The sequence below is a fragment of the Lipophrys pholis genome, assembly GCF_963383615.2.
Source record: "Lipophrys pholis genome assembly, chromosome: 10".
NCBI lineage: Eukaryota > Metazoa > Chordata > Actinopteri > Blenniiformes > Blenniidae > Lipophrys > Lipophrys pholis.
In genome coordinates, this window is record NC_137640.1 from 3,407,507 (window position 1) to 3,423,064 (window position 15,558).

At 38.3% G+C, this 15,558-nt stretch overlaps 1 protein-coding gene across 1 annotated transcript in view; it reads right to left on the reverse strand.

Annotated features, from left to right (window-relative positions):
• The window catches only part of tns3.2 (tensin 3, tandem duplicate 2), a 53,357-nt gene extending 38,888 nt beyond the window's left edge, over positions 1-14,469 (reverse strand). Inside the window, exons 1-12 of the mRNA XM_080473613.1 lie at positions 14,422-14,469; positions 10,100-10,309; positions 9,955-10,005; positions 8,121-8,243; positions 7,783-7,847; positions 4,836-4,919; positions 4,647-4,759; positions 3,226-3,286; positions 3,046-3,121; positions 2,068-2,197; positions 1,789-1,854; positions 366-470 (exon numbers count right to left, since the gene is read on the reverse strand). Coding sequence (XP_080329739.1) covers positions 366-470; positions 1,789-1,854; positions 2,068-2,197; positions 3,046-3,121; positions 3,226-3,286; positions 4,647-4,759; positions 4,836-4,919; positions 7,783-7,847; positions 8,121-8,243; positions 9,955-10,005; positions 10,100-10,249 — 1,024 coding nt within the window. The 5' untranslated portion in view covers positions 10,250-10,309; positions 14,422-14,469. The remainder of the gene's footprint in view (positions 1-365; positions 471-1,788; positions 1,855-2,067; positions 2,198-3,045; positions 3,122-3,225; positions 3,287-4,646; positions 4,760-4,835; positions 4,920-7,782; positions 7,848-8,120; positions 8,244-9,954; positions 10,006-10,099; positions 10,310-14,421) is intronic.
• Positions 14,470-15,558: the final 1,089 nt, after the last annotated feature.

A 15,558-nucleotide genomic window follows, 5' to 3' on the forward strand; every position in this document is an offset into this window, starting at 1 on the left:
AAAAATGCGACGGAAGTTCAAGGGGTTTTTTTGCTTGAAATTGTTGCCGTGGCAACGGAGCCTTCAGTCTGGTTTCGAGTCACTTTTCGGGGAACCCGGACGGTTTTCATTGTGTTTCTGTTTGACGCTTTGTGGGTTCCACAGGTAGAACAGGTAGAACACTCGGACTCTTAACAGGAATGTTGGGCTGAGCTGAAACGTTTCTTCTTCTGCCCTCAGACGGTCTTTTACTGTCTTTAGGTTAATTGATGACTAAGGAATAAGTGAGACGAACACAGGAACCAAAGGAGAAAGAAAGAGAGGAAAAGAGAAAACGAAAGAGAGAAGTTGTGAAGAGGTCCTGGAATTTAAAAAACATGTGTCACCTGCTTGGAGACGAGACGTGTCCTCATACGAGTCTCGTCGCACTCGAGGATCCAGAGTGTCGTAGTCCAGCGTCACACCGGGTCCGTTGAGCCACTGCTCCCTGCCTGCGAGCACAAAACCCCCGACTGAGCCACTGTGTGTGTGTGTGTGTGTGTGTGTGTGTGTGTGTGTGTGTGTGTGTGTGTGTGTGTGTGTGTGTGTGTGTGTGTGTGTGTGTGTGTGTGTGTGTGTGTGTGTGTGTTATCTACAATCTGAATTCCTCTCAGATGTGTGTGTGTGATAAGCCATCATATTGCTTCCTGTGTGTGTGTGTGTGTGTGTGTGTGTGTGTGTGTGTGTGTGTGTGTGTGTGTGCTGGTAGGGGGGGGGGGGGGGGGGGCGGGGGGGGGGTGCAATGGTGTCATGTCCAACACTGCCACCACCTGGGGATGTACTCAATTACAAGTAAGAGTATGACTGTTGAATAAAAATACTCAAGGCACTCTTCTCAAGGACTACTCAGAGTATTAATTAGTTGAATTACTTATTAACCAGTGGAGTGTTATGTTGTTTCCATTGTACTTAATTGGTATAAAAAGTATTGATGTTAAAAAAAATACTCATGTAAAAGTACAAGTTACTCTTTTAAGTTTTAGTTGCCCTTCCAATGCAGTATTTGCTTTAATTTATTCAATTACAAGTAAAAGTACTTAAAAGTAGCAAAAGAACAATATTCAAAGCACTCTTCTCAAAGACTACTCAGAGTATTAGTTACTTATCAACCAATGTAGTGTGAGTTGTTTCAATTGTACTTGATAACGGATAAAAAGTACTGATTTAAAAAAAAGATATTCAAGTAAAAGTACAAGTTACTCCGTGTAAAAGTACTATTGTTACAAAAACAACCCCAAATAATAGTTGCTGATTTTCAAAAAGTAACTTTTTAAAAGTACTGCTGTTTGCAAAAAAAAGTTTTATTCAGATCAAGATTATAGAACATCTTCCTCCTCTAACATTCAGATTATAGAGCAGCTTCCTAAAAAAAAAATTCTACTATTATAAAACTTTAAACATTTTTTTCCTACATAAATTCTATTATAATAAATTATACTCTTCTAAATTCTATTTTAGGAAAATATTTTAAGATTTGTTTTGAAAACCTACATAGCCTACACGCTGAATTAAACTATATATCATTATTATATCATCCATTATTCTCAGAGCTCTTCAGTGTTGTGACATACAGGGAGGCTCCAGCAGTTATTTGGAATAAACAGAATTTTTGAGCATTAAATTGTTGATTTATTTTTTGGGGTTTTTTTTTGTTCACAGCCCAAGACCACTTAAAAAGCCAGAACGAAGCCACCACCTGCATTCATTTCACAACTCGCTCTGCGCACACAGCTACACACTTTGTTCAAAAGACTTAAGTTTCTGTTTTACCTGCAAACTTTTCGGGACTTTCAGAGAGAAGCAGCTCCACTTTTCCGTCCTCTGGGAACCGCGAATCTGGAACAAGGAGAGAGAGAGAGAGAGAGATCAGACAACGGTAAGCCTTTCCCACCACGTGGCCTTCACACCTGCAGAGCTCCCAGGGTTACTTCAGGTCTCAGTACACGGAGAGAGCGAACGAGAGAAAGAGCACAAGCTGACAGATTTATTAGTTACACATTAAGATTCATGGCAGAGCGGCGAGACCGAGGCAGCCGCTCGTAGAAATACCTTGGCTGGCACAGTCCAGGTCCGCCTTGTAGAAGGTCAGGGAGTGTCCGACCACCAGGCCCGTGTGGAACTGGAGACGGAAGACGACCTGGCGGCAGGCGGACCGGCTGTTTTTATCATAACAAACCACCTGAAATCAGGAAAGCAGGACACAAAGTTTGTTACACCAAATCCAGCTCCTCCTTGATTTTCCACCATTTGAATATTGGATCATAGGAGCTGCATTCAGAATCTGCTGTGTCTCTGTGAGCTGGACTGGCTCCGCCCACACATGCCCATCTTGGGAAGAGGAGGAAGTACTTCCTCTGGTGGTGCCATGTGCCAGAGCAGAGCTGCCTAATTGTGGGAGGAGTCAAAGGGAGGGCCTACCTTGATTGGGATTGGCTAAACCCTAGATGACACTATATAGGGTTTGATTTCTGATTGGCTGGTTGGAGCAACACACTTTTTAAAACCTGAAACAAGCCAGGGAGAGAGAGGACAGACTGTCTTCACTTCTGGGGCGTCGTTCCAGGTATGGGGACGAATATTACTGCTGGAAAACGTTTAGAAAGTGGATTTCTCATAATATGACCCCTTTAAACAATCCTAATAAATTCTATTTGATTCTATTCTATAACCCTCAATAAATTGATGTTCATGTGTTGAACTCCAAAAATTTGCAAAATACCCAGCCTATGCAGTTTTATAAACCTACTTGCTGGTCTGTTCTCATTCCTATCAGGAAATGACCGATTGAATATGAAGCACAACTCTGGGCAATTGCAAACTGCTAACACCGTTAAAACGTAGTTTTTATTGTTCATATATGCGCACGTTTGTAGAGGAACTCTTTTCTACAGCTGTGCTGTGCATGCGCTTTAGCAGCATCTAGACGGAGACCAAAGTGGACACCCAAAGCACAACAAACGTTTAGCATTTTCACTCTGAAGCTTTGTTGTGTAAACGTGTCTGAGGGATTAAAAGCGTGTCTCTCACCATGATGTCTCCGTGTAGCAGCTGAGCCGGCTGAAGCACAAAGTAGAGCCGGTCCGTCTGAGACGTATCGGCATGGCTGAGAACGAGATAAAAAACAAAAAAAACTGCAGATTTTAGCCCTTTGTTGGTCAACCTCATGGCTCATTTTGTTGTTTTGAGCAGAAATAAAGAGATTCTTACTGGACTGCTGATGTGCAAACAGCCTGGAGACTTTGGTAGACCCTCAGGAAAAGAGAGCAACCTGAGAAGACAGAAAACACATCGTAGTAGAAACTCATTTATCAGGGATTAGGACGATTTTTTATTTTATATTCACATGTTTTTCACCAATTTCATGTTCTGCTTTTTACCGCTTCTCATCACCCCTTTATCACTTTTTTAAAATCTTTGGTCATGACATTTCTCTCAATTTTCTCATCCCCTTTGCCACCTTTCTCATGACCTTTCTCAATATTTTTCTATCATCTTTCTCATTACTTTTCTGTCATTCTTTGTCTTTTCTCTTCAATTTTCAAACTTTTCTCATCACGTTTCTCATAATTTTTCAGTTTTCTCATTACATTTCTTATGACTTTTCTCCAGACGTTTCCCATCACGTTTCTCATCATTTTACTAACCTTTATCATCACCTTTGTCATGTTTCTCATGACTTCTTGTGGCTTTTCTCACATTTCTTATGAGTTTTCTTCCCACTTTACTCGTCTTTTCTTATCACTTTGGTATCTTTTGTCACATTTCTCATGACCATTCTCATGACTTTTTCCCATTATCTTTCTGATAACTTTTCTGTCTTTTCTCATGTCTTTCCTCATCATTTTTTTCTCATGACATTTCAAATGAGTTCTCTCATGACTTTTCTAACTGTCCTCATCACTTTTTTCCTCATTTCTCATGACATCCTTGTTGAGTTATCTTTTTATTTGTTATATTCTTTCATACCTTTTTACAATGCCAAATATTTTTTATTTAAAACGGTTCCATTTTTTTGTCACATTTGCATGTTATTCATGTTTTTAAAAAGGTTTATATGTTTTTATTAATGACATTTCCAGATTAAAAAAAAAACATTTTTAATTTCTAGTGTTTAGATATATATTTTCGGGTTTAAAAAAAAGTCAAACTGCTAAAAACAGCTAAAACTCAGCCGTGTTAATAAGGTTTGTCTGATTGATGTTTAACAGCAGCCTTTGCTCCGTTCAGGAGCTGCAACCTTCTCAGGTGGTTTGCCAGGTAAAGCCAACTATGCAGTCTTTAGTGGGAAACGACAAACAGGCTGAAGTCGGCACACCAGAGGGTATATTTAAGGAAAACGTGAAATATAAATTTCAAAAAAAGAAATAAAAGTAACAAGAGCTCTAAATAATTTCACTGTAGATCACAGTGTCATAATAAATATGGCCGACATAACCTCAGAAATCGTTTTGCACACAAGAAGCACTTTTTTGTTATGTTTCCATTTTAATGGTACTGCGGCCCACTAGAGATAAACTCAGCTGCATATTTGTTGAGTTGTGTCTATGATAGCGTTTGCCGTATTCATTGCAGATCTAAGACCTCTATTAATAAATGTAATCTGACCTGCGGCCGAGGCCGCTGCTTACCTCCGTCCGGTCGAATCTTAGGCAAGCCATGAAGAACAATGCAGAGGAGGAACGACGGAGACGGACACATCCTCAGTCCACCTTTTAGCATGCTGCCCAGCATCCACACGTACCTGAACGGGCAACCGAACACGTGGTTTTAAATGTTTCCCTCTGGTGTCTGTTGGCGTAACTTTAACGATGACTCACCGTTTCTGTGAGGGGGTCATCAGAGCGGAGAGCTTATCATTGTAGAACCTTCTCATGGCAAAATGGTCCAGAGAAACGTCTGCACTGAGAGAGAGGCACAGATTCAGCAGGTAACAGAGGCAACATGGAGACATTTCTATTTACAAAAACTTTTATCAGTTCTTATCAGTCTTTTACGTAAAAGGTAGCAGGGTCCGCCTCAAAGACTTTATTAGTACTGGGAGACGTGTCAGTCCTGGAGAAGACATCAAGAGGCTATATTGTTCAACTGAGCTGCCTGGGTCAATAATATTCTGAACAAGATCAGAGATTAACAAACCTAATTTTATGCAATTTTGCAAAAAATAAAGAAATAAATAAACATAACCTTTACCACAAACTTTCATTGGCTAAGGTAATGATAATTCAAAATGTTTGTGTTTTTTTGTTTGTATTTTTTTTTCCATTTCAGCTGAGGTATAGTTTTATGTGAATTGGGTTTAATACAACAGTACAAAAGTACATTAATGTGTTGGAAACACACAAAGATTTGTTGATCAATTTATATCTCGTGCTTTCAAAGCTGTCAACACAGACCAGTTCAGTTGGTCTTAATTGCAACTTTAAACAATACATGTGTTTCCTAAGTATTGCACTGACAACAGTATTGGGTATCGGGTTTGATACTGCACAGAATACTCCTACTCGTACTCGTACACGGAATATATTTTCATATGTTTTTACATGTCCTGCGGTGAAATTCTATTCCAGAGGCCCAGTTGATGCCAAAAACATAAACAGTAAAGAATGAAACATAAGAATATGTAAAATACAATAGAAAAGTAATATAAAATAGGCCCAATATAAATAAATACAATATACAATAAAATTATATATATATTTGTGTGAACTTTATGTGAACTTGATGTGTGGCAAACACTTAAATCAGGTTAGTTTCACTCTCACTGACCGATAGCTCAGCAATCAGCTATTTCTCAACAGTGACTCAGCTGCAGGGCCGTGATTGGGTGTGGACACACACACACACACACACACACACACACACACACACACACACTCACACACACACACATGCGAACTAGCACTTTGACTTCCTCATTTCTGTATTTTTACTGATCTTCCTTTTAAGTGACCTTTCACTATGTCTCACTATGAGATGTGCCCGATCCAGCTCACATATAAAACATAGTGTCGTACCGTTGTTGTTATATTTACAACATATTTACCTTGAAAACACATTTTCATTAAATCAGCAGCTTCGCAAACTCAGCGTCACCATGTGCATGGAATTTACGAGTAAATAAATACGACGAGATCCCTGCCCCAAAATCAAATAACAATCTAGTTCAAAGTCTCTTAAATCAGCCGAGCTGCCCTTTTCCTGTGAAGACTAACAGTAGATCAGCCAATTGTTTTCTCAGCACTCTTTGAACTACAGGCCCTACTTTGACTTATGCCCAGACATTAAAAAAAGAAATCTGTGCAAAAAGCAAAATATAGTTTTGTGGGAGTCAGTTGTGAACCAAATGTGAACAAGCAATAACACATTTTCTATTATTATTATTATTATTATTATTAATAATAATAATAATAATAATAATAATAATAATAGTAATGCTCCATGCTCAAGGGTTTGGGGGCTCACACACCAATGATGATTAAAGTATGACTGATACACTCATTAAACGCGAGCTCGGTCTACAGTACGCATAGCGCAGTGTGTAGGTAGACGCTACGCACTGCGCTATGCGTACTGGAGATAAAACACCAAGGGTGAGACGGGTGTAGGGACTGATGGCACCCCTCCCTGTTGCACGTTGTGGTTGAATTTCTTGAATACAAAGTCTCAAGCATCCATTCACTGCTCGCCTTGTCGGAGCGACGTTTTACTGAAAATGCAGAGTACTACTAAAGAAAACAGCGTTGTCGTCACTCCCAAAAAAATGTAAAGTCAGCAAATGTACATATTCTATGTCTGGCTTCAAAGCTCCAAGATAAGAAGATCAATACCACTCAAGTCTGTGTGATATATTTACAGCCTCTGCTGTGCATGAAGACATGAAGCAGGGGGAGAACGGTTCTCCTGGTCAAAGGTGAGGAGATATGTCTGTGTGGTTATCAAACAGGGACTGTCTGTCACCAATGTAGACCTGCAGTTGAAACTAAAAGCTTGTTCAGCATGAAATCTGCCTGTGAAGGAAGAAAAAAACACTTCTTCACTTCCCCTTGCAGAAATAGTTTCCCTGACTTCACGTTCATCATGAATCTAATCTGAACAACTCATAATAGGAGCAGTGGGTTGGTGACCATGGAGCTGATGGGGTTAATTATCTTGTTCCTTTAGTCCCCGTTTATAGGACAACGAAAATGAGTGTAACCGCAAAACTTTCTTCACTCTTTTCCTTCAAAACTCTAACAGTAACTTAATTCACAGGCAGCGCCACAACCGATGACGAACCGCTAACATCAATAAGATGGAGGAAGATGCTCTATTATCTCAAAGTCAGCATTTAATATGCTAACTGCTAACTAACATGTTAAATGCTGACTGATAACTAGAATAGTACTAATGAACTACGAACATCAGTTTGTTGGAGGAAGACGCTCTATAATCCCAAAAGTTAGCAGTTAACATTGCATGTGCTAACTGCTATCTAGCATATCAAATGTAACTGCTAACATCAGCTTGTTGGAGGAAGATGCTCTTTGATCTATTAACATTTGCAATCTTTCACACGCTTCTGCATGCCAACTGCTAACAGCATTTACTTGGAAGAAGATGCTGTAATGTCAAAGCTAGCAGTTAGCATTTGATATGCTAACTACTTAATAGTATATCAAATGCTAACTGCTAACACCAGTTATTTGGAAGAAGATGTTGGATAATGTTAAGGTTAGCAGTGAGCATATTAAATGATAATTGCGTGTCCGTGTGCATCAATGTTACCTGGCTGACGTGTTGCTGAAGTGGATGTAGGACGCCATCAGAACTCCCAGCAGGCCTTTACCTCCCTGTTGATGATGGCGAGAGAGTCAGAGTATATTCATTAAAATGAAAATGAATTTGCAGTCATAAATAACAACAAACATAATTAGATTTTACCCATTTGCTTTGGAAACTAGCGCTTTCTCCCTAGCCATGCTTTTAAGGTAAAATATGAACAACCTCTGACGTGAGTGAGTCTTCGCATATCAACAGCTTCTGTTAGTGTTTAAGATTCTCCCGTCAAAAAGTCTCAAAGGTGTGAGGAGGGTTCAGCAGCATGTCAGCGCCGGTGTGTTTACCCTGCAGTGTAACACCAGGACGTGCCTCTGGTGGCTCTGAAGCCAGTTCTCCATCATCGTGCACACGCTGATGATCTGATCCAGGCTGGGCGCCAACAGATCCACCCAACCTGTGTCCAGAATCTGACAGGAACACACAGACACATTCAGTACACGCAAAACTTAGGGAGGCACCCATACCAGTATCAGGTATCACGGTTCAATACTGCACTTTAATCTCCAGCAGAGTTTAGCCCGGTGTCGCTCATTAGTTTAACTGCTCAGTGGATCGGGAGGATTTTACTCTGCTACATGCTACGTGCTAAAGAGTTTCAGGCTCACACACCAACGATGCTACATAATAAACATGATTAAAGTGTCTACAGTACACCAGCTCAACATCCGCGGAATAAAATTATGGAACAATTTATGTACGGACATTAAACAATTATCAAACTTAATACATCTTAAAAAATATATGAGAAGAGCTGATTCTGGTGAGGTACAGGTTTCCACCATGAGAGAAAGGGCTTGTGGGCGATGGTGTTGTACTGTTGATTGGTGGAGGGGCGAGAATCTGTCTGTATAAATCGTCACTGTTTTTGTTACTCGGGTGGAGGATAGAACAACAACATTGACGAAAATTAAGAAAAAAACATATTTTCTGTGACTTGCAACTATAAAGATGTAAAGAGGTAGGATTAAAAAAGGTATACGTCCTCACATCCCCTTTTACAACCAATTTTACAACATGTAAGGCACATATTGTAAAATTGAAAAGTAAAATTTAAGTTTGTGTCGCGTGAAATCTGGATTACTCATCGGGATGATCATCTTTTGGTGGGGTTTTTTCCCTACAAGTTCATAAATAAATAATAAATAAATAGACTGTTATGTTTCCTACTGGTGTTACTTGTTTTCCAAAAGTCATATTATAATACTACTACTACTACTACTACTAATAATAATAATAATAATAAATATAATAATAATAAGAAGAAGAAGAATATTAATAATAATGATAATAATAAGAAGAAGAAGAAGAAGAAGAAGAAGAAGAATATTAATAATAATGATAATAATAATAATAATAATAATAATAATAATAATAATAATAATAATAATAATAATAATAATAATAATAATAATAATAATAATAATAATAATCTATCAAACTTGTAAAGTGATTTTTGTTCAACTCAAAGCTGTTTCACATAGGAGCTGTAACGGTAGATGTTTTATTTTGAAGAGCTGTGAAAACCGGAAGTACCGCAGAAATGGGAATAAGATACACATAAAAGGTTATTTAAAGTTCACAAAGCACCTGGTAGATGGAGGCACAGTTATGCTGAAAGCTAAAATAAATCATAGATTTATTTGACTTGAAGGGACAATTTAACGTGTCATTTTTTTAAATATGTTTTCAAGAATATGGTAGACACATTGATTTTGAAGGTTGAAGAGATTCGTAAACAGCATACTGATGTTTTCACTGTCCATGGACATGCAAAGGAAAGCTTTTTGTTTTTTCTTTGTTATCAATAAAACGTGGTGAACCATTTGATCGAAATTTATTGAAAATTTTATTTTGGACATTCGGGCACAAGTGAGATAATTCAAAACGACAACAAAATAAAATAAAAACACAAAAAATAAATAAACATAACAGAGCAAAGCAAAGCCAAAAATAAGTAGTTAAATAAATAATACCTAACCAAATCCAAAGAGCAGCAGGACGACGCCTAAGCTTATTTACTCCTACCCCTTCTCCACCTCAACAATTAATCATCCTATACCCCAGTGGAGGAGCTGCATGACGTGTCGTCACCGTCACTGCTGAGGAGTGTAGGAATACCTTGTGTTTCATTGCGGTGAGAGCAGCATGTTTCTGTGACAGGTTGATGAGCTGGGAAAAGATAGTCCGTGTGAGAACAGATGAGTTGAAATCATTTTCATTTCTGTGTTTTGTTTCGTTGTGTTTTCGTTTAGTCGTTTCTCACCATGTAGTTGTGTCCATGTTTGGACTGCAGCATGGGGACGATGTGCTGCAGACTCTGCAGGTACGCCTCCTCCGGACACCCCGGGGGGCAGAATGTGGCGATGATGCGTTCGGTGATGTAGGTCAGATCGATGCGTCGCTGTTCCTCCATGACTGCTCTGGGCCACGTGGGCGCCCTGCGAGTTCAGAGGGGGGGGTGGGGGAGTGATGCCTGTTGGGAAACGTAAAGTCAGTTAAGGCCAACTGGAAGCTGAGTCACTGGAAACCCTCCCTGCTGACCGTGTGGCCAGATTAATGATGATGGGGCATAAACATCACAATCTTCATTACTCATCAACAACAAAAACAGAAGCATTGACTCAGCGATGACTTGATTTAAAGAGGTCATGTATCGCAAACTTCTTTTTCTAAAGGTTCTCCAGCAGTACTAATCGTCCCCATACCTGGACTGACGCCCCAGAAGTGAAGACAGTCTGTCCTCTCTCTCCCTGGCTTGTTTCAGGTTTTAAAAAGTGTGTTGCTCCAACCAGCCAATCAGAAATCAAACCCTAGATAGTGTCTGACTCGGCTGACTATGAACTCATTCTTCCTCTTGAGAGAAAGTAATGCAAGAGTTACTTTACTTGTGACTGTCAGCAAGTAATTTTCACATCAACTCATAAAACATGAAATGAGATGAGTCATTCTGTAACTAAGTGTTTAAATTTGTACATATTGTATTTGATGTGTGTGTCCCCCCCCCCCCACCCCCCTGAACTGAATATCAAAGATTTGACACTAAGGTCCAGTTCACACGAAGCAAAAACTGTTTTCATTTATTTTCTTTTTTATTCATTTAACCTTTATTTAACCAGGAAAATAAAACCTATTAAGATCAAGTTCTCTTTTACAATTTGGACCTGGCCAGTTTAAGTGAGGTAGTGCAGCTTTCTTTTACATATGCAAAATTTAAGGCAAAATGCAGATTTTAAGGCAAATTATAATAAAGTGCAATAGAATTTTAAGGCGTATTCATTAAGTGTAAAAACTTTAAAAACTGATTTTTCAATCCTCGCTCTTTGAAGAGGGATAAAGTAATATTTCAATGCGTTTGGGCCTTTGGTTTACACGCAGAAATGATGACGAAGGACTTTGTTAAAGCTGTGCTTGTTTTTTGCGTTTGTGCAAACGCCTTTGGCTTGTTTGTATTTACAATCTCAAACACTCTATTATGTAGAAGAGCAGAGGATTTATTATTCTCGTTACACTGCCGCCTATAGGTTTGGGGTGCTCATAGTAGCTCTTTACCAGGTTTGTGTTAAAAAGAAAGTGACATAGATATAAAATGACCACAAAAGTCTTTTGGCAAAAAGTGACAAAAAAAAGAATGAATATACAAAGATCAAATATCACTATGAAAAAGGCAAAAGAATGACTACAAGAAAACATAAACTTGCAAGAAAAATACACAGAAGATAAAAAATCACTACTAAATGACATAACAAACTACAAAGAGAGACACAAAAAGACAAAATAACTGCACAAATGCAGAAAAGTACTTCAAAATCACTCAAATAACAAGAAGACAGAGATAAACTGACCATTAAATGACATAAAGTGAGACTGTGTACCAAGAGAAATTCAATCAGTTGCAAAGTGAAACAGGATTAAAACACAAAGATACAAGTGGAATTAAATAAAAACAAGTGCCCATTGAAATACACGTTTACACAAAACTACCTCAAGAAACAGGAAATGAACAAATATCTCAAGCGATGCAAATAAGGCAGAACGATTAAAGATTTAATATTTTTTTAAACCCTTCACGGCTGTGGTCCTGACCTGTTTCCATACTCAACATGTGTGGAATACTTGGTTTTACACACTTCCTGTGTGTACCGACGTTTTGGAGCTGAAACGTTTGACAGGGCCGGGAGAACACAGTTTTAAATTAATGACTTTTGTCCAATTACACATTTCTGGGGTGTTTTTTTTCCAAACGTTTTTGAGACTCCCCCGATCTAAATTCGTCCGCACTCCGCCTGAGAAACCAAAACAAACGGAAGTGTGCGACCTAACCACACACACACACACACACACACACACACACACACACACACACACACACACACACACACACACACACACACACACACACACACACACACACACACACACACACACACACACACACACACACACACACACACACACACACACACAACTTGCTACTATAGGCAGAACTGCTCAGCAAAGTCCTTGAGCTAGAACTCTGGCCACATCTAATTATAGTCTCTATTTCCATTTTATTTAAAGAAACAACATTTCGGAACGCACTGACCACCGTTGTTTGTTTGTTTCTACTTTTCCTTACAAGTTTCCAGTGAAAAAATATGTCCCACCTCTTATAAGAGGCACTTTTTTTGTAAAAAGACTAACACATTGTTTGAAATTGAAAGTGTTCAAGTGCAACATACCAGAAGTGAAACAAGTGTCCATTGTCTCTGATAAAGTTTCTTTAAAAAAAAGAATTCAGGACATGTTTTGCAATGACAAGGAATAAATATAAATAAACAGATGTAAAGATTGAACAGAAGTCCAAAACAGTTGAAAAGAAGCAGATACATTGAAAGACCAGAGGGATACCACAAAAAGAAAGATATTTAGTGATTTGAACAACAAGAAAGCGGCATAAATCATAAACATGAACATACACACCATTAAAAAACAAGAAACAGAAAAGTACTCAGAGTCAAAGAGACAATAAAGGTCCACAGATTCAAATCAACTCAAAAGCAACGACAAAGTGTCACAAGATTTACACAAAATAATGATAAAGTGACACAAATGTATCATAAAGGAACAAAAAATAACTACAAATATCAGAAAATGACTACAAAGTGATACAAAACGACCTCAGAGTGACAATAAAAACACAAACCGACAACAAAGTGTTCAAGAAGGGAAACCAAATTACTTAAGATGAGCACAAGGTAACCACTAAATGACCATAAACAGAAACAAAATTACCACAAAATGACGCTTTTATGACCAAGGAAAACATAACGATGATAAAATGACCATAAAATTAACCAAAATGAGTAAAATAAACTAGAGCTACACTCGGTAGAGCACAGACATTCGCCAACACCACATTTGTTTGCAGAACCGAGCGAACATTTCTAGTATGATAGCTGTTAGCTCATATCGATGCTAACTAGCATGTAGCTACTTCACTGTGTGAAAGGGAGCTGGGAGCATCTCCATGGCAACAGATGCTGATCACCTTTGATCTCCTCCATGAGGTGCCTCTCTCATTCGCTTTGTATGGGACATTTTTTCACAGTTTTTAGGGATTTATTCGGAAACGGTTTGCCGTTAACGTCCCAAAATCTAATGGATTGGTGCTTGGATGATGACAGATCATCCCTGAAAATTTCATGCAATTCATGTGAGCAGTTTTTGCGAAAAGTTGGTAAAATACATACACACAAGCCAATAAATAAATACAAATTGAAAATGAATGAATGAACAAATAAATACATAAAAAATAAATAAATACTTTAATAAATGATAGATAGATAGATTTATTTATTTATTTATTTATTTATTTATTTATTTATTTATTTATTTATTTATTTATTTATTTATTTATTTATTTATTTATTTATTTATTTAAATCAATCAATCAATCAATCAATCAATCAATCAATAAATAAATAAATACATAAATAAATAAATAAATAAATAAATAAATAAATGAATAAATAAATAAATAAATAAATAAATAAATAAATAAATAAATGAATGAACGAACAAACAAACAAACAAACAAACAGAAGAAAACATGACCTTCTCAGACAATTTCGTTAGTTTGTCGAAGGTCTATCACTACAAAAGGATTCTTTTTTTTTCGTCACTGACCATATAATTGTGACGAATTGACAGAAAACAGTTTTAAACAAGCTTCCAAGGAGATTTACAGAAGTGAAATCAACAGTTCCTCCGACACACACTGAACAAAGCGATTGAAATCTCCCCGGCCGGGTTCTAATGCTGGTAAGGCTCAATGGGAGTCTGATCACAGTGGAGTTTAAGATCCCCTTCACTGGAGATTCACTCTCACAGGCTGGATGTCTCACTCATTGTGTCAGGGGGTTAATGTGTTCATCTCTAGAGGGAGACTCTCTCCCCTCCCCTCAGATTTATGACCCCATCACATGTCCCTGCTCAGTGATGGTTTATGACAGGTTATAACTCTCCAGCAGACACGTACAGACGCTCACACTTTACAGAAACATGGTGAATGTGTGAGGAAAAAGAAAGAACAAAATAAAAACTTACCCCGGCCTCTGTTGCCCCTGAACAAGAAGTCAAACTCTTTGCAGCGTGAATGAAGCCAGATGAGTGGAAGCCTGTGTGTGAGACGGCTGGAGGGAAACGAGGTGGAGACTTGACAGGAGGAAGGAGGGAGGAGGAGGAGGAGGCGGAGGAGGAAGAAAACGTGATAAAGTGCAGCCTGCACTTTGCCCTCTGTTGGACTGCACAGTGACAGCAGGCTCAGATCACACTCTTATCTCTCCTCGCAGGTAATCACAGTGAAATGCAGCGCAGAGCGCAACTGCAACACGTAAACCACACACACACACACACACACAAACAGATACACATTATCGTTTCACACAAGGCCGCTGCTGACAAGAAGGATAATATTCAATTCAATGTCGTCTGTACTGCGCCAAACACAACACTCAAGGCACTTTTACAGAGAAAAACCAAAAATTCTACACAGTGGAAGGAGAAACTAACTTTTAACAGGAAGAAACCCTGCAAAACCAGGTAGTAGTAGTAATAGTAGTAGCAGCGGTGGTAGTAAATGTTGTAGTACTTATAGTAATAGCAGCAGTAACTTTAGTAATAGTAATAGTGGTGGTAGTAGCAGGAGACGTAGTAACAGTAGCAGTGGTACTATTAACAGTTAAAGTAGTAGCAGCAGCAGTAGTATTAATAGTGGTAGTAGTAGCAGTACTAGTGGTTTAGTATCAATAATAGTAGCAGTAGTAGTCGTAGTAGTATTACTAGTAGTGTAATTGTTGTAGTCATAATCGTATTAATAGTAGTATTAACAGTAGTAGGAGCAGTAGTAGTAGTAGTAGTAGTAAAAAATCAGAATTATGAATGGTCGCCTTGGTGATACCCTCCCCAATCCTCTAGGTGGCGCCAGAAGACGCTCTTGTGTTACTGACCATCACTACCGCTCCCACGTTTACAGTCTCCACCATTCACTTTGAATCATAAAATCCTCCAAAATTACACGTCTTATATACATCTTAGAAAATAATGTTTGTTTATACTGAACCTTAAAAACTCAAACTAAAGGAAAAAACTACAAGATTCCTTTATAGCGTGTTTATTTACTTTACTTTTCCGGGATGCAATATTGCAATTTTTTCCCCTGATGGCATTCTAATTAATACATTT